This window comes from Pseudophryne corroboree, chromosome 4 (genome assembly GCF_028390025.1).
Source record: "Pseudophryne corroboree isolate aPseCor3 chromosome 4, aPseCor3.hap2, whole genome shotgun sequence".
NCBI classification, from domain to species: domain Eukaryota; kingdom Metazoa; phylum Chordata; class Amphibia; order Anura; family Myobatrachidae; genus Pseudophryne; species Pseudophryne corroboree.
The window spans coordinates 591,420,253-591,439,969 of NC_086447.1; the positions used below are offsets into that span (position 1 = coordinate 591,420,253).

General features: G+C 44.8%; 1 protein-coding gene across 9 annotated transcripts in view; it reads left to right on the forward strand.

Moving 5' to 3' along the window:
• QKI (QKI, KH domain containing RNA binding) overlaps nt 1-19,717 on the forward strand; it is a 311,363-nt gene that overhangs the window by 139,538 nt on the left and 152,108 nt on the right. For all 9 annotated transcript variants that reach the window (XR_010176088.1, XR_010176089.1, XR_010176090.1 and 6 more), the window contains exon 3: nt 19,568-19,684. Coding sequence is in view for 6 of the 9 variants with exons in the window: in XM_063917536.1 (XP_063773606.1) it covers nt 19,568-19,684 (117 nt within the window). In the remaining 3 variants the exon portion in view is untranslated. The remainder of the gene's footprint in view (nt 1-19,567; nt 19,685-19,717) is intronic.

Below are 19,717 nucleotides of genomic sequence, written 5' to 3' on the forward strand. Positions count from 1 at the left end.
CGAAGCCATTCCCTTCGGCAGGTTCCATGCGAGGACTTTCCAATTGGACCTACTGGACAAGTGGTACGGGTCACATCTACAAATTCATCAGTTGATCACCCTGTCCCCCAGAGCCAGGGTATCTCTCCTGTGGTGGCTGCAGAGTGCTCACCTTCTAGAAGGCCGCAGGTTCGGCATTCAGGACTGGATCCTGGTGACCACGGACGCGAGCCTCCGAGGTTGGGTAACAGTCACACAGGGAAGAAACTTCCAAGGTCTTTAGTCAAGTCAAGAGACTTGTCTTCACATCAACATCCTGGAACTGAGGGCCATATACAACGCCCTACGTCAAGCGGAGACCTTAGTACGCGACCAACCAGTTCTGATCCAGTCAGACAACATCACTGCAGTGGCTCATGTAAACCGCCAAGGCGGCACAAGGAGCAGAGTGGCAATGGCGGAAGCCGCCAGGATTCTTCGCTGGGCGGAAAATCATGTAAGCGCACTGTCAGCAGTGTTCATTCCGGGAGTGGACGACTGGGAAACAGACTTCCTCAGCAGACACGACCTGCATCCAGGAGAGTGGGGACTTCATCAGGAAGTCTTCGCACAGATTGCAAGTCAATGGGGACTGCCCCAGATAGACATGATGGCATCCCGCCTCAAGCTACAGAGGTATTGCGCCAGATCAAAAGACCCTCAGGCGGTAGCTGTAGATGCCCTAGTGACACCGTGGGTGTTCCAGTCGGTCTATGTGTTTCCTCCTCTTCCTCTCATACCTAGGGTGTTGAGAATAATAAGAAAAAGAGGAGTGAGAACAATTCTCATTGTTCCAGATTGGCCACGAAGGGCCTGGTATCCGGATCTGCTGGAAGTGCTCACAGAAGATCCGTGGCCTCTTCCTCTGCGACAGGACCGATTGCAACAGGGGCCCTGTCTGTTCCAAGACTTACCGCGGCTGCGTTTGACGGCATGGCGGTTGAACGCAGGATCCTAGCGGAAAAAGGCTTTCCGGATGAGGTCATTCCTACGCTGATAAAGGCTAGGAAGGACGTGACCGCTAAATATTATCACCGTATATGGCGAAAATGTTTTTTGGTGTGAGGCCAGGAATGCTCCTACGGAAGAATTCCATCTGGGCCATTTCCTTCACTTCCTACAGACTGGAGTGAATTTGGGCCTAAAATTAGGCTCCATTAAGGTTCAGATTTCGGCCTTATTCATTTTCTTTCAAAAAGAATTGGCTTCTCTCTCCCAGAAGTACAGACGTTTGTGAAGGGAGTGCTGCATATTCAGCCTCCTTTTATACCTCCGGTGGCGCCTTGGGACCTTTAACGTGGTGGTGAGTTTCCTTAAGTCGCACTGGTTTGAACCGCTTCAAACGGTGGAGTTAAAATATCTCACTTGGAAGGTGGTCATGTTATTAGGCTTGGCTTCGGCTAGGCGAGTGTCTGAATTGGCGGCTTTGTCTCATAAAAGCCCCTATCTGGTATTCCATATGGATAGAGTGGAATTGCGGACCCGTCCTCAATTCTTGCCTAAGGTGGTGTCATCTTTTCATATGAACCAACCTATTGTGGTGCCTGTGGCTACGCGAGACTTGGAGGATTCAGAGTCCCTTGATGTAGTCAGGGCTTTGAAAATTTACGTGGCCAGAACGGCTAGAGTCAGAAAAACAGAAGCACTGTTTGTACTATATGCGGCCAACAAGGTTGGCGCCCCTGCTTCAAAGCAGACTATTGCTCGCTGGATCTGTAACACGATTCAGCAGGTGCATTCTACAGCTGGATTGCCGTTACCAAAATCTGTTAAGGCCCATTCCACTAGCAAGGTGGGCTCATCTTGGGCGGCTGCCCGAGGGGTCTCGGCACTGCCACTATGCCGAGCTGCTACTTGGTCGTTCAAACACCTTTGCAATGTTCTATAAGTTTGATACCCTGGCTGAGGAGGACATCCTGTTTGCTCAATCTGTGCTGCAGAGTCATCCGCACTCTACCGCCCGTTTGGGAGCTTTGGTATAATCCCCATGGTCCTTACGGAGTCCCCAGCATCCTCTAGGACATAAGAGAAATAATAAGATTTTAAACCTACCGGTAAATCTATTTCTCGTAGTCCATAGAGGATGCTGGGCGCCCGTCCCAAGTGCAGACTACTTCTGCAAGACTTGTATATAGTTTTGCTTACATAAGGGTTATGTTATAGTTTTCATCGGTCTTGGACTGATGCTATGTTGGTTTCATACTGTTAACTGGTTTGTATATCACAAGTTATACCGTGTGATTGGTGTGGCTGGTATGAATCTTGCCCTTGGATTAACAAAAATCCTTTCCTCGTACTGTTCATATCCTCTGGGCACAGTTTATCTAACTGAGGTCTGGAGGAGGGGCATAGAGGGAGTAGCCAGTGCACACCCATATCTAAAGTCTTTCTTAAAGTGCCCATGTCTTCTGCAGAGCCCGTCTATCCCCATTGTCCTTACGGAGTCCCCAGCATCCTCTACGGACTATGAGAAAAAGATTTACCGTTGGGTTTAAAATCTTTTTTTCCTACATACTTGAAATGTATCTGTAGTTGATTATGTGCTCATATTGCTTATTATACTAATGTATAACCTGTGACTGATTGCTAGTGTGATTGCTGACTTAACTATTTTCTGTCAGTTTCTGTGTATTTCGATCCTCCGTGCTGGTGCAAAGCAGGGAGGGATCGGATTGTATGTCACTTTAACAAATTTTAAAGTGATTAGTCACAATTTGTGTAGTTAACACTGTACAGTTGTGTGATTTATTTGTCATGTCTAAGAGAGGCAAGGGTGAGGAGGATACACTCTCCACAGCAGCACCAACACTCATGTCATGTTTGTCTTGCAAAGCTGGGTTAACCTCTCAAGATCTGGTTCAAAATGGATTATGTGCAAATTGTTTTACCTGGGATAGGTTACCCTATGAACCCTTACTGAATGGCCGGTGGTAAGTAAATCACATAGACCTGAAACAACATCTTCACAGTCAACACGTGTTTCAGATGAGGCCTCGTCGGACGATGAGGACTCATCGCACTCCGGGTCTGCATACAGAGACTAGGAGGAAGGCCTCAGCTCAGTGAACATTCCTGAGCTAATTAGTGCTATGAAAGCCATTCTTTCCTTAGAGGAGGCGCGTGTGTTTAAACGTCCCAAAACAGTTAGGACTGAGTTTCCTGGGTCAGAACAGCTGACGGAAATTATGCAAGAGGTTTGGGTTACACCCAGTAAGAAGTTTAGAATACCAAGGAAATGGAATTCCCATTGTCCTCTTCCAGCTGGGGACTGTTTAAAAAGGGCGGTGGCTCCAAAAGTAGATACGCATGTCATCCGACTGGTGCGAAAAACTACATTACCTCTGCCTTCAACATCATTAAATGATTTATTAAAATTTATTACCAGTTATTTATATAGCGCACACATATTCCGCAGCGCTTTACAGAGAATATTTGCCCATTCACATCAGTCCCTGCCCCAGTGGAGCTTACAATCTATATTCCCTACCACATGTACACAAGCACACACAATCACACTAGGGTTAATTTTGTTGGAAGCCAATTAACCTACCAGTATATTTATTGGATTGTGGGAGGAAACCGAAGTACCCGGAGTAAACCCATGCAAGTACAGGGAGAATATACAAACTCCACACAGTTAGGGCTATGGTGGGAATCGAACCCATGACCTCAGTGCTGTGAGGCAGTAATGCTAACCATTACACCATCCGTACTGCCCGTATATGATGTTATGGATAGGAAAATAGATGGTTTTCTTAAAACAATTTTCTCCTTGTCTGGGGCAATCATAAGACCAGCCATGGCTTCAGCCTGGATGGCAAAAACAGTGGCAGCCTTGGCTGATGCATTGGAGGATGAACTTGCAATGGCATCTAGAGAGCAAAAATCCCATATTGCACATATAAAACAGGCAGCTATTGTTATGGAAGAAGCAGCCTTGGATATAGGTACAATTGCCTTGCAGGCATCAACCTCAGAAGTAGCAGCATGGAAAGATGACTCAGAATCCAAGAAGGTTCTGGAGTCTTTGCCTTTTACTGGAGATATTCTTTTTGGTAAAGAATTAAACAGTATTTTGGAGTCAGAAGCAGACTCCAAGAAAGTGAAGTTTCCTTCCACACACAAATCCAAGCCTAGATTTTCAGCTTTTCGGCCCTTTTGGACTCAAAGAAAAGCAAAAGGAAAGGGTTATGGCAAACAGTCTCAATCGGACAAGTCTGGTAAGACTAAAAATCGTTGGGCTACCAGAGGGCCAGCTTTCAAATCAGAAGATAAGCCATCAACCTGATGGTGCAGGCCTCCACCTGGGGGACCACAGGGTGGGAGGTCGACTTTTTCAGTTTGCACAGATCTGGCAGCAGTTTACCACAGATGCCTGGGTGCAAGAAGCGGTATCTCACGGTTATGCGTTTGCTTTCAAGAAACCCCTTCCTCAAAGGTTTTTTGTCTTCAGTGGAAACAAAGGCCAGGGCTTTGCAGGAGGCAGTTCAGAAGTTGCTTCAGTCAGGAGTGATCGTTCAAGTTCCTCCTGCACAACGAGGACAAGGTTTGTATTCCAACCTGTTTCTAGTCCAGAAGCCAAATTGGTCGTTCCGGCCCATACTCAATCTCAAAATGCTGAACAAGTACATTTGGGTGCCTCTGTTTCATATGGAGACTTTACATTCCATTATGTTGGCCATAGAGCCGGAGGATTTTATGGTATCCCTGGATATCCAGGATGCTGCTTACCTTCATGTTCCAATAGCACTGTCTCATCAGCACTATCTCAGGTATATCTTCCAGCAACATTTTCAGTTTCAGGCCCTACCATTTGGACTGGCCACAGCTCCCAGAGTGTTCACCAAAATTGTGGTGGTAATGGCATCTTATCTCCGTCAGCAGGGGATAAGGTTTTTTCCATACCTCAACGATTTATTAATCCTGACACAATCTCAGGAATTGCTTCAGTGTCATCTGCGACAGACAATAGCTTGTTTGCAGAGATACGATTGGCTCATAAATTGGGCAAAGTCGTCCCTGGGTCTGTCACAACGGATGACTCACTTGGGGGCTGTGTTGGATTCGAGTCTTCAGAGAGTAATTTTACCTCTGAACAAAATATCCAAAATTCAGTCAAGGATTCAGGAGTTAGTCATAGGGTATCCATTCACGCAGCAATGCATGTGATGGGGTTGATGGTGTTGACATTCGATATGGTGGATTATGCTCCATTCCACTCCAGGCCTCTGCAACGTCTGATCCTTTCCAAATGGAATGGTTTTCATCAGACAGTTAAAACGCAGACTAGGGTCCTTCCTCTGGAAGTAAGGAGGTCATTAGCTTGGTGGCTACAGACATCTCATTTGGACAAAGGGAGACCCTTTTAGATATCGGATTGGGAAATTCTGACAATGGATGCCATCCTTCAGGGCTGGGAAGCGGTGTCGGGAAGGAGTTGCTTCCAGGGGCAGTGGACCTAGGAAGAAAGTTGCCTGCCAATAAATATATTGGAACTTCGGGCCACTTATTCAGGCAAAGGACATCCTTCAGTGGAAACCAGTCGAAATCCGCCCAGAAAATGCAACGACAGTAGCGTACCACAACCATCAGGGAGGAACTCGCAACCAAAATGCAATGAAGGAGGTAAGTCACCTGTTAGGGTGCAAACGAATGGGTTTTACACCCTGAGGTCTTCCAAATTCTGGTAGACAAGTGGGGGTTACCGGAGATGGATCTCATGGTGTCCCGTCAGAACAACAGTTCCTGCATACGGGTCAAGAACAAAGGATCCCACAGCGGTCTTTGTGGTTGCCCTGTCAATGAGTTGGTACTTTCGTCTGGCCTGTGTTTCCACCAATCGCCCTGTTACCCAGGGTGATGTGAAAGGCAAAACAAGGAATGGGTGCTGTGATACTAATAGCTCGACTTGGCCCAGAAGACATTGGTACACAGATCTGCAGAGGCTGTCGATGTATGTTCTATTTCTACTCCCTCAATGTCCAGATCTACTGTCTCAGGGTCCTTGCTATCACAAGCACCTGGATCGATTATCTTTGACGGCGTGGCTCTTGAGGCTTCCATCCTGAAAGAAAGAGAATTCTCACAACAGGTAATTCAAACAATGATCAGAGCAAGGAAATCTTCCTCCGCTCGCATTTATCACCGAATATGGCAAGCCTATATACAATGGTGCAGTGACCGGAAATTTGATGCAAGGTATTTCAGAGTTTCCAGAGTCCTAGCAATTCCATCAGTCAGGAAAGGACAAAGTTGTAAGGGTGGCTTCCTTGAGATTGCAAGTGTTAGCATTGACTGTATGGTTCCAAAAGAAAATTTCTAACCTACAGGATGTGTGCACTTTTTTCCAGGGAATGCTGCACATTCAACCTCCTTTTGTTCCTCCTACAGTGCCTTGGGACTTAAGTTTAGTCATAAAGGCCCTTCACGTTGCCACACACTAAAACAAGTGGATTTTAAATGGTTGACAGCTAAAGTTCTTTCTACTGGCTATTCCTTCAGCTAGCAGAGTTTCAGATTTAGGAGCATTGTTAGGTCACCCCCCTTTTTCTGAATTTTTTTTTTTTTTTTTTTTTTTTTCGTCCAGATAGAGCGGTTCTCAGAACCAAATCTGGGTATCTTCCTGTGATGGTGATTACATTTTACCTTTAATGAAGAAATTGTAGTCCCAGCCTTCCAAGGACCGGACCTTTCTGTGGGAGATGCATCGTTGGACGTAGTCCGTGCTTTAAGGATCTACGTGGATCGCACCAGTGCCATTAGAAAAACAGACTCTTCGTTCTCTATGGATTTCACAAAAGAGGATGGACTGCTGACAAGTGTCTTGCATAAGACACTGGCGAGGTGGCTAGAATGACACTTTCAGAAGTATATTCTCAAGCTGATCTCCCTTTTCCGGCTAAAGGCTCATAAAATAGGTCTGTCATGGGCAGCACAACGTGGTGCTTTAGCAGAACAGATATGTAAGGCAGCCACATGGTCTTCCATTAACACATTCATTAGACATTATGCCTTTGATACCTTTTGCCTCTCAGGACACGGAGTTCGGGCAAATGATTCCCCTGTCCACTCTGGAGCGTCCCCACCATTAAATTGCTTTGGAACATCCCAATGTTATCCTGTGGGTAACCTGTGGACCCTGCAGGAGAAATAATCGTTATGGTAGACTTATTGTTGATATCTCTATTTCTCCTAAGTCCACAGGGATCCTACCCTGATGCACCTGATTTGAGGATCCTTTCACTTGCTAACCTCTTCTTTCTTGTATGAAAGGGTGGGCATGTGTGTTTTTTTTTGTCGCCTGATTAGTGCGCTCTAAGATGCTTCTGCCTTGAGCTTTGGAAAACAACTGAATTGCATGAGCCAGGAGGCGGGGATATAGGGACGGGCCCATTGCATTCTGGGAGGCCAAAAACTTTGATCGTTTGGTGCCAATCCACTGTCGCTACCTCATATCCCAATGTTTATCCTGTGGATCCTGTAGACTTAGGAGAAATAGTTCTCAACAGTAAGTCTACCATAATGATGATTTTTTTCACATGCTACAGCATATCATAATAGTAGGGAGTTGGCCTACTCTTCGCCTGTCCTCTATGGAAGATTTTCATACAATTCCCCCATATTGTGTTCGCTTGTGTTTGTACAGTGTTACCTTGTACTTGAAACTACGTATTTTTTTATTTGTAGCAAATCTTGAGCTGTAAACAGGCTGACATATATATATATATAGTGGCATTTAATACATTGCAAAGCACAGTGACAGTGTTAAGATAATTTGTTTGGGTGAAGCAAAGGAGCATAATAAAGGAGTTAGATATTGTCTTCTCCTGACTATTGACTTGGTACATAGAGTTCATTTGTTTTGTGGGTCAGCTGCGAATAACGAGAACTTTCCCAACATTGGGCTGTGACTCAGCTTTGTGAGTGTGACTAGGAATTGAAAAGTACATCTGTGTTCACCTCAGCTTGATTGATTCTGATCAGTGTTGATTTACGCGATGGCTCTTCAGCAATCAGACAGTTCCTGTCTAAGCCACGTAGGGAATAACCATGCTGTGATTTTTTTTTTTTTTTCTTCAGTTGCTGTCCTTTGAATATTTACTAGAGCATAGCGAAAATGAAGATGAGATTGTAGAACATTTTATATATGCCTGTTCAACAGTGTTCTTTATTTCTCCATACACACACACACACACACACACACACACACACACACACACACACACACACACACACATCTTGGTGCATCAGGCTTTGACTATTTGCAGCCTGGCATGCCATGCCGCATTGCAGCAAGACTAGCATGGCTATAAGATCTGTTTGTATGTATTATACACACTATACCCACACGCAGTCAGTGACCCTTATGTGATTCTCAATATAAACAATTTATACGGTAATTTACACTTACATTTCTTTACTATGGAAGCTTTTCTTGGTACTCTTGGAAGTCCCTGCCCCTGTGGGCCTGCCAAAAATATTAATACAAACCAAATAAAACACCAAGAGGATGCTTATAGAGTAGTAAATATTGTAGCTTTCTTTAATTAGACAACACTCCCGTAAAATATGCAGACACTAAATATGCTTGTCAATAAACTTTATCATCACCTCAGTGGATTACCCTGAATGTTTGTCGGACTCTGACACTTGTAATTGTGCATCTCCTCCAAAGCTTGCTTAAATGTGACTTCCTACTTGCCCTTGCATCAGGGGCACCAAACGATATATACACAGTATACTTAATTATCAGATATCCTACACAATGAGTGGGGCTGTTGGGTTTCTCTAGTGTAAGAAGTAAGTTGCATATTTAGGAATTTTATCCATCTAATGAAGATATAATATTTACTACAATATAAGTGCCCTCTTGGTGTTTGATATGTAATGGTCTATCTATCGTTTACCATATAGCTTGCTGCCCATTTAAACATGAATTGCAGCTTTACATCTGTCTGATAACGTCAAGGTCTTATACAGCATTTAGGTGAGACTGTCAATTTGTAACAGTGGGGCAGATGTATTAAGTCCGGAGAATTGATAACTCGGTGATAAGGAACCAGCCAACCAGCTCCTAACTGTCATATTTCAAAACGTGTTGATTAGCTGGTGCGTCATCACCTTCCACTTATCACTGCTTTATCTCAAGGTTTAGTTTGAAATTCAAAGGATCATTCTGAGTATAGCGTGAATATGCAAATAGGTCGGGAGGGAACTATGAAGTACAGATTTTCGGTTTCTGAAACTCCATTATAACCCAGGATTTAAGGATATCCATGCTTGAGGTGACGTAATTAGTATATCCGTTAATTTTATCTGGACTCAAGCATACATATCCTTAAAACCTGGACTGTAGTGGCGGAGCTTGGGAAACTGTTCTAATTGTTAATATTGTATAGCTACAGTAGATATGGCTTAACGGGATCAGTATGATTTTCCTACAATCATAATACTAACGGTCAAAATACCGACAACAATTGACTGATGGTCAGAATACCGACATTTAAAATATTACGATATTTAAAAAGTCGACAGGTCAAAAACAGTTTTTCAAAAAGTTTTGGTGTGTATGTAGACATAGGTAGACATGGACACCATATAAGTGTACCGCTCGCCTTGCTTCGGTCACAGTGCATCGCTGCACTTGGCACACTATTATATTCCCCCCTCCTGGTCCATTGGGATGGTAAAGTACGAACAAGTCGGTTTCAATGAAAAACTCATGTTGATATTTTTGACCTGTCGACATTTTAAAAGTATGTATTTTGACCATGTCGACATTTTTAATGTCTGTATTTTGACTGTCTGTATTTTGACCACCGGTCAATGGTTGACGGTATTTTGACGATCGTCATTTTGATTGGAGGTAAATTGATTACATCCCGGCTTCATTGAGGCTAAGAAAATTAACATTTACTAGACAGAGAAAATGAATGTGAATTGTTTGATACTTTTTTTGTTTCATACCATTTGCTTTTAGACAGGTGGAAATATATCATATTTAGTCTCCTACTTGGTTGGCTTAAAAGAGCACACTTTGAAAGGGCATTCAGAAGTATTGTCTTCAGAATTGAGTTCAAGCTCATTGCCCTTGTCTAAGGGACATTAAAGGTTCACAGTGTTAATGGCTACAATATCCCTGCATGTAATTAAAAACCAAAGTTGTTACATAATATGCCATTTATTCTTGGACACAGACTCCACAAGGACTATTCTATCCAATATCAAGCTATCTGCAGCAAGGACAGCATTTACTGGTGGGTATGTGTCTGCAACACAGCTTCATAGATTCACTAATTGGCATTTGGAGGCGGGTCTTGTGCACCTATCAAAATAGTTCATTCAGAGCTTTCCCTAATTTTCACTGACTGAAACATGGTCATGCCATGTGACCTCATAGTTGAGTGATATGTCTTTGGCATTCATTGTTTATGGGATCAAGTCAAGTTAGATTAAATGTATTCTTTAATGTGAAAATCTACTGTAATCCTAGTAAAAAGCACTGCTAGATATGTTATTCACTATATTTGTTTCCTGACATTAGGTCAGTAGTGATTCTGTGCTCCATATGTCCCAATGCCGTAGTCTGCCAAACCACACACTAATTCCTGTAACGTCATATCCACTTTCTCAAGAGCCATGTTTCTTTTGTGGTCAGAGAATCCCCAAAAATCTCAGGGCTAAGTTGAGGGTATGTAAGCGAGTGCTTGTGTGTCCAAACTACCAAACACTTTCTGCCCAGGCCTCCCCTTATTTTCCAGTTCCTAGATAGGAACACTTGTCTTATAAATTTTTTGGATTAATAAGTTTTAGTGAAATTTACGTGCTGAGAATGACTTTAGAAAAAATGTTGTGTTCCACTTTCTTCCAATAAGGCTCATAAAAGAAAAAAACAAACATGTATTCTAGTTTACTGGGACTTGATAAATCCCTGTCGTCATGGAGAAACCACCCCCAACACCCACCTTGCTCTTTATGAGTCCTCCGTTCCTCTGCACTGTGATATGCGCAGTGTATGATGGTCCTACATCACATGCTGCAGCTAGGAACCCTTTGGAATACCTTTTTGTTGTTGCTACTTCCTATAGGCCCAGACAGGTGTTGCAAAACACTAGGTAAAATGTAGAATTAACTTTATACTTTTATTTCATATCATCAGAGCTTTCCTGCATGATAGTGTTTTAAAATACAGATGTCAAAACAAATTTAATAGGCTTTAGGAAGGTGCATTTAACCACTCAACTGACTATTTATTTCGCCGAAAACCGCTCTGAAATTGTTGGGATTTTTTTATGAGTGAATTAGGTGAAGAACATGACTTTAACCCTATCCCAAATGATTGTAGTTAATGAAAAGGAAAAACTATATTTCTCTATCATCCTAGTGGATGCTGGGGTTCCTGAAAGGACCATGGGGAATAGCGGCTCCGCAGGAGACGGGGCACAAAAAGTAAAGCTTTACGATCAGGTGGTGTGTACTGGCTCCTCCCCCTATGACCCTCCTCCAAGCCTCAGTTAGATTTTTGTGCCCGGCCGAGAAGGGTGCAATCTAGGTGGCTCTCCTAAAGAGCTGCTTAGAAAAGTTTAGCTTAGGTTTTTTATTTTACAGTGAGTCCTGCTGGCAACAGGATCACTGCAACGAGGGACTTAGGGGAGAAGAAGTGAACTCACCTGCGTGCAGGATGGATTGGCTTCTTTGGCTACTGGACATTAGCTCCAGAGGGACGATCACAGGTACAGCCTGGATGGTCACCGGAGCCTCGCCGCCGGCCCCCTTGCAGATGCTGAAACGAGAAGAAGGTCCAGAATCGGCGGCAGAAGACTCCTCAGTCTTCTTAAGGTAGCGCACAGCACTGCAGCTGTGCGCCATTTCCTCTCAGCACACTTCACACGGCAGTCACTGAGGGTGCAGGGCGCTGGGAGGGGGGCGCCCTGGGAGGCAATGTAAACCTATTTTTTGGCAAAAAATACCTCACATATAGCCTCCGGGGGCTATATGGAGATATTTAACCCCTGCCAGAATCCGTTAAAGAGCGGGAGACGAGCCCGCCGAAAAAGGGGCGGGGCCTATCTCCTCAGCACACAGCGCCATTTTCCTCACACAGCTCCGCTGGTCAGGAAGGCTCCCAGGCTCTCCCCTGCACTGCACTACAGAAACAGGGTAAAACAAGAGAGGGGGGGCAAAATTGTGGCAAAAATATATATATATTAAAGCAGCTATACAGGGAGCACTTATTATAAGGCTATCCCTGTCATATATAGCGCTTTTGGTGTGTGCTGGCAAACTCTCCCTCTGTCTCCCCAAAGGGCTAGTGGGGTCCTGTCTTCTTTAAGAGCATTCCCTGTGTGTCTGCTGTGTGTCGGTACGTGTGTGTCGACATGTATGAGGACGATATTGGTGTGGAGGCGGAGCAATTGCCAAATATGGGGATGTCACCCCCTAGGGAGTCGACACCAGAATGGATGGCTTTATTTATGGAATTACGGGATAGTGTCAACACGCTAAAGCAGTCGTTTGACGACATGAGACGGCCGGACAATCAATTAGCACCTGTCCAGGCGCCTCAAACACCGTCAGGGGCTGTAAAACGCCCGTTACCTCAGTCGGTCGACACGGACCCAGACACAGGCACTGATTCCAGTGGCGACGGTGACGAATCAACCGTATTTTCCAGTAGGGCCACACGTTATATGATTTTGGCAATGAAGGAGGCGTTACATATTGCTGATACTACAGGTACCACAAAACAGGGTATTATGTGGGGTGTGAAAAAACTACCTATAGTTTTTCCTGAATCAGATGAATTAAATGAGGTGTGTGATGAAGCGTGGGTTGCCCCCGATAAAAAAACTGCTAATTTCAAAGAAGTTATTGGCTTTATACCCTTTCCCGCCAGAGGTTAGGGCGCGCTGGGAAACACCTCCTAGGGTGGACAAGGCGCTCACACGCTTATCAAAACAAGTGGCGTTACCCTCTCCTGAGACGGCCGCACTTAAAGATCCAGCAGATAGGAGGATGGAAAATATCCAAAAAAGTATATACACACATACAGGTGTTATACTACGACCAGCTATAGCGACAGCCTGGATGTGCAGTGCTGGGGTAGCTTGGTCAGAGTCTCTGATTGAAAATATTGATACCCTGGATAGGGACAATGTTTTACTGTCTTTAGAGCAAATAAAGGATGCATTTCTTTATATGCGTGATGCACAGAGGGATATTTGCACACTGGCATCACGGGTAAGTGCTATGTCCATTTCGGCCAGAAGAAGTTTATGGACGCGACAGTGGTCAGGTGATGCGGACTCAAAACGGCATATGGAAGTTTTGCCGTATAAAGGGGAGGAGTTATTTGGTGTTGGTCTATCGGATTTGGTGGCCACGGCTACAGCCGGGAAATCCACCTTTTTACCTCAAGTCACTCCCCAACAGAAAAAGACACCGACTTTTCAACCGCAGCCCTTTCGTTCCTTTAAAAACAAGAGAGCAAAGGGATATTCATATCTGCCACGAGGCAGAGGAAGGGGGAAGAGACTGCAACAGGCAGCTCCTTCCCAGGAACAGAAGCCCTCCCCCGCTTCTACAAAAGCCTCAGCATGACGCTGGGGCTTCCCAAGCGGACTCGGGGGCGGTGGGCGGTCGTCTCAAGAATTTCAGCGCGCAGTGGGCTCACTTGCAGGTAGATCCCTGGATCCTGCAGATAATATCTCAGGGGTACAGGTTGGAACTAGAGACGGATCCACCTCGCCGTTTCCTGAAGTCTGCTTTACCAACGTCCCCCTCCGACAGGGTGACAGTCTTGGAAGCCATTCACAAGCTGTACTCTCAGCAGGTGATTGTCAAGGTACCTCTTTTACAACAAGGAAAGGGGTATTATTCCACTCTATTTGTGGTACCGAAGCCGGATGGCTCGGTAAGACCTATTCTAAATCTGAAATCCTTGAACCTGTACATAAAAAAGTTCAAGTTCAAGATGGAGTCACTCAGAGCAGTGATAGCGAACCTGGAAGAAGGGGACTTTATGGTATCCTTGGACATCAAGGATGCGTATCTCCACGTTCCAATTTACCCCTCACACCAGGGGTACCTCAGGTTCGTCGTACAGAACTGTCACTATCAGTTTCAGACGCTGCCGTTTGGATTGTCCACGGCACCTCGGGTCTTTACCAAGGTAATGGCCGAGATGATGATTCTTCTTCGAAGAAAAGGCGTATTAATTATCCCATACTTGGACGATCTCCTAATAAGGGCAAGGTCCAGAGAACAGCTAGAGATGGGATTAGCACTGTCTCAAGAAGTGCTAAAGCAGCACGGGTGGATTCTGAATATTCCAAAATCCCAGTTAATTCCGACAACACGTCTGCTGTTCCTAGGGATGATTCTGGACACGGTTCAGAAAAAGGTTTTTCTCCCGGAGGAAAAAGCCAAGGAGTTATCCGAACTTGTCAGGAACCTCCTAAAACCAGGAAAGGTGTCTGTACATCAATGCACAAGAGTCCTGGGAAAAATGGTGGCTTCTTACGAAGCAATTCCATTCGGCAGATTCCACGCAAGAATTTTCCAGAGGGATCTGCTGGACAAATGGTCAGGGTCGCATCTTCAGATGCACCAGCGGATAACCCTGTCTCCAAGGACAAGGGTATCTCTTCTGTGGTGGTTGCAGAGTGCTCATCTATTGGAGGGCCGCAGATTCGGCATACAGGATTGGATCCTGGTGACCACGGACGCCAGCCTGAGAGGCTGGGGAGCAGTCACACAAGGAAGAAACTTCCAGGGCGTGTGGTCGAGCCTGGAAACGTCTCTTCACATAAACATTCTGGAACTAAGAGCAATCTACAATGCTCTAAGCCAGGCAGAACCTCTGCTTCAAGGAAAACCGGTGTTGATCCAGTCGGACAACATCACGGCAGTCGCCCATGTAAACAGACAGGGCGGCACAAGAAGCAGGAGTGCAATGGCAGAAGCTGCAAGGATTCTTCGCTGGGCAGAGAATCATGTGATAGCACTGTCAGCAGTGTTCATCCCGGGAGTGGACAACTGGGAAGCAGACTTCCTCAGCAGACACGACCTTCACCCGGGAGAGTGGGGACTTCATCCAGAAGTTTTCCACATGCTTGTAACCCGTTGGGAAAGACCAATGGTGGACATGATGGCGTCTCGCCTCAACAAAAAACTGGACAGGTATTGCGCCAGGTCAAGAGACCCGCAGGCAATAGCTGTGGACGCGCTGGTAACGCCTTGGGTGTACCAGTCGGTGTATGTGTTTCCTCCTCTGCCTCTCATACCAAAAGTATTGAGAATTATACGGCAAAGAGGCGTAAGAACGATACTAGTGGTTCCGGATTGGCCAAGAAGGACTTGGTACCCGGAACTTCAAGAGATGATCACGGAGGATCCGTGGCCTCTACCTCTGAGAAGGGACTTGCTTCAGCAGGGTCCCTGTCTGTTTCAAGACTTACCGCGGCTGCGTTTGACGGCATGGCGGTTGAACGCCGGATCCTAAAGGAAAAAGGCATGCCGGAAGAAGTCATTCCTACCTTGATTAAAGGAAGGAAGTAACCGCGCAACATTATCACCGCATTTGGCGAAAATATGTTGCGTGGTGCGAGGATCGGAGTTCTCCGACGGAGGAATTTCAACTGGGTCGATTCCTACATTTCCTGCAATCAGGATTGTCTATGGGTCTCAAATTGGGATCTATTAAGGTTCAAATTTCGGCCCTGTCGATTTTCTTCCAGAAAGAATTGGCTTCAGTTCCTGAAGTCCAGACTTTTGTTAAGGGAGTACTGCATATACAGCCCCCTGTGGTGCCTCCAGTGGCACCGTGGGATCTCAATGTTGTTTTGGACTTTCTCAAATCTCATTGGTTTGAACCACTAAAAAATGTGGATTTGAAATATCTCACATGGAAAGTGACCATGCTACTAGCCCTGGCTTCGGCCAGGAGAGTGTCAGAACTGGCAGCTTTATCTTACAAAAGCCCATATCTGATTTTCCATTCGGACAGGGCAGAACTGCGGACTCGTCCACATTTTCTCCCTAAGGTGGTGTCAGCATTTCATCTGAACCAGCCTATTGTAGTGCCTGCGGCTACAAGCGACTTGGAGGACTCCAAGTTGTTGGACGTTGTCAGAGCTTTAAAAATATACATTTCAAGGACAGCTGGAGTCAGGAAATCTGACTCACTGTTTATACTATATGCTCCCAACAAGTTGGGCGCTCCTGCGTCTAAGCAGACTATTGCTCGCTGGATTTGTAGTACGATTCAGCTTGCACATTCTGTGGCAGGCCTGCCACAGCCAAAATCGGTAAAAGCCCACTCCACAAGGAAGGTGGGTTCTTCTTGGGCGGCTGCCCGAGGGGTCTCGGCATTACAACTCTGCCGAGCGGCTACGTGGTCGGGGGAGAACACGTTTGTAAAATTCTACAAATTTGATACCCTGGCTAAGGAGGACCTGGAGTTCTCTCATTCGGTGCTGCAGAGTCATCCGCACTCTCCCGCCCGTTTGGGAGCTTTGGTATAATCCCCATGGTCCTTTCAGGAACCCCAGCATCCACTAGGACGATAGAGAAAATAAGAATTTACTTACCGATAATTCTATTTCTCGGAGTCCGTAGTGGATGCTGGGCGCCCATCCCAAGTGCGGATTATCTGCAATAATTGTACATAGTTATTGTTACCTAAATCGGGTTATTGTTGTAGGGAGCCATCTTTCAGAGGCTCCTCTGTTATCATACTGTTAACTGGGTTTAGATCACAGGTTGTACGGTGTGATTGGTGTGGCTGGTATGAGTCTTACCCGGGATTCATAAATCCTTCCTTATTGTGTACGCTCGTCCGGGCACAGTATCCTAACTGAGGCTTGGAGGAGGGTCATAGGGGGAGGAGCCAGTACACACCACCTGATCGTAAAGCTTTACTTTTTGTGCCCTGTCTCCTGCGGAGCCGCTATTCCCCATGGTCCTTTCAGGAACCCCAGCATCCACTACGGACTCCGAGAAATAGAATTATCGGTAAGTAAATTCTTATTTTTATTTTATTCCCCCCCCAACATCGAAACATTGATCGGGAACATTGCGACCACCGCGGCTTTCATTTTGAAAGCCGGGACAGCCTGCAGGTATACAAGGGAGGTCTGGGGGTGGCTTGGGAGGGTTCATTCTCTCCCCAGCGGCTGCCATTGTCTGCAGCCGCTGGAGAGGGGGGATCCTGCCGTGCTGACCGATCAGCAGTGATCGGCAGCACGGCAATCAGTGAGGGAGAGTGCAGGGAGGCAGAGGGACCTTCCAGTCCCTCTGACAGCAGCAGCGGAGGGAAGTTTTTTTATTCCCTGCCGCTGATATCCCTCTGACTGGTCGCATCCTGTGCAACCAGGTCAGATAGAGCACTTGCAGGCATGGTCACATCTGATGCGACCATGCCAGGCAAGTGGTTTATAGTCATACAAGGCTTATACAAGTAGTTATGGCTGCATGACGGTAATAGTACATGGAAGATGGACAAATATTCTGGCTCAAATTTTCGCTGTGGGTTCACAGGCTGGTACTGTATGTGATTATATTTCAGGCTCGGCTTACAATGAGGTTATTTTCCTTGGTGTAATGTGTCGGATGTTTTTTTATTGTGTAAGGATTATGTATGCATAACAATTTATTCAGGTGGACAGCTGGAGGTAGGCATTTTGTGGGAGGCCCTTCTCACCTTCCATTTCGTACATCCCTCCCCTCTTCTCCCTGTACCCCCCTCCTTTCCTTGCAGCACCACCCTCCTACATGGATAGAAAGAAAGAAGATCTATATAAATGAATATTTATCTCCATCATTTAGCAATTCAGGGGCACCAAAATGAAGATCTATCTTGGCCTCCTGAACCTAAAAACATTGTGGCACCACTGAGCTGGGGGTAATGTTATTTACTATGTGTTGTGAAAAAGCTGTGTGTTACTATGCAGTTCATTTGGGTGTTTCCTATAGAGAACTTTACCACACATACATTTTCAAAAATGTTGTGGTCATGAAAGCATGAAAACCTTCTGGTCCAAGTGCTATGGGGAATGTAGATGTACAAAAATGTAAAATAAACCAATAAAACTCTACTAGAACATATTTTGACTCTTGTGTATGCTATTCCCTAATCACATGGCTCTCCATAAACCTTGCTTAGCCCATGTGCATCTATTCATTCTTCAGGTTACAATGCAGTGAATTATAAACCAGTTTATTTTAATTGCTCTCAAAGCCCTTCTTGACACATCTGTTGATCTTGTTTTATTTTAGTACATAGAACTCACTCCTTTCACATTTAGGCCTTTAGTGTCCCCATATTTTCTCTAACTTCGATTCAAGTGCATGTTAGTATAACAGACCAGTAAGCTAATTGAATATTAATTTCCTTTACAAAAAGTTTCCTTCTAATTAGCTCAGTAAAGGTATGTTCCATAGACGAGGCATAGCCTAAATGGTTTAATTACCACTTTTTTTTTTTTTTTTAATGGAATTAAAGAAAATGTATGTTCCTTTCCCGGGGATAAACAGGGTATGCAGATGCTGTCGAGATTCTGATTTTTTTTTTAATTTTTATTTAATTTGAATAGTCCTTTTCTATCATGTAAAGAATGAAAGTTGAGAACAAAGGGTACAAGATGGGGTTCGACACAGCAAATCACATAAAAAGCAAACGTGTATAGGATTACTAGAGACATTTTACGCCTTCCATTCTGACCAAACAGACCTTTCATTGTACTGTACATGGGATTCAAGGTGACCGTTATTCAGGATCAAAATACAAAGTTATTACATTTTGTTTGACCTAGCACGGCAGAAAATTGGGTTAAGGAACATCAGTGTTTGAAGAATAGAATTGTTGTGATCTGGCTGTTTGACAACTGACGACATTTGGCCACCTGCCTGCGTTGCTGTTTTACTCACTGATCTAATTATTCAGCATTCGGTGTACTGGCACATTTATTAATACTTTTAACTTTTTGTTTATTTTAGTAATTTCTTTAACTGCAACTTACATTGTAATTGATTCCCCCCCCTGATAAATGTCTCTTTATATATTTATGCTCTGTGTAGAAAGATCTATTATTGATTGTGAATAATCCTTAATCAACACCTATGGGGTTGGTAGTCTATGCAGATCCATATTTGTTTCAAAGCAACCACCAATGTGATGGTTCACTGTAACTTCATCATCATAGTAATATGCCTGTCCCACAGATGCAATGTAAAATACATGGTTCATGTTAATGTGTAAATATTTTCTGATTGGTGGTTCATACGTTCTATTCATTCCATGTGATCTTAGCACAGTCACCCTTTGTATGGGCACCTTTTGCTCCCTTAATGTCTTTACATACCAGTACCTCATACAGGCTGAAGCAATATGCAGGTCTTTTTACAGGGTCTTCAGTGGGTGTAAGGAAAGGTGAACGTAGTTTCCTGTGCAACTTGTATGCTTTTGATCTGATTGTGCTGTGTTTATTTTTTGGCTCATCATGGATAAAGTGCACACTTTAACAATATTTTTTGTGTTTTTACTCTTCAGTTCAATTTTGTTGGGCGTATTCTGGGACCTCGAGGACTAACTGCTAAACAGTTGGAAGCAGAGACTGGGTGCAAGATCATGGTCCGAGGCAAAGGCTCAATGAGAGATAAGAAAAAGGTACGTGTGTACGGTGTGTGGCTCGCTCCCTAC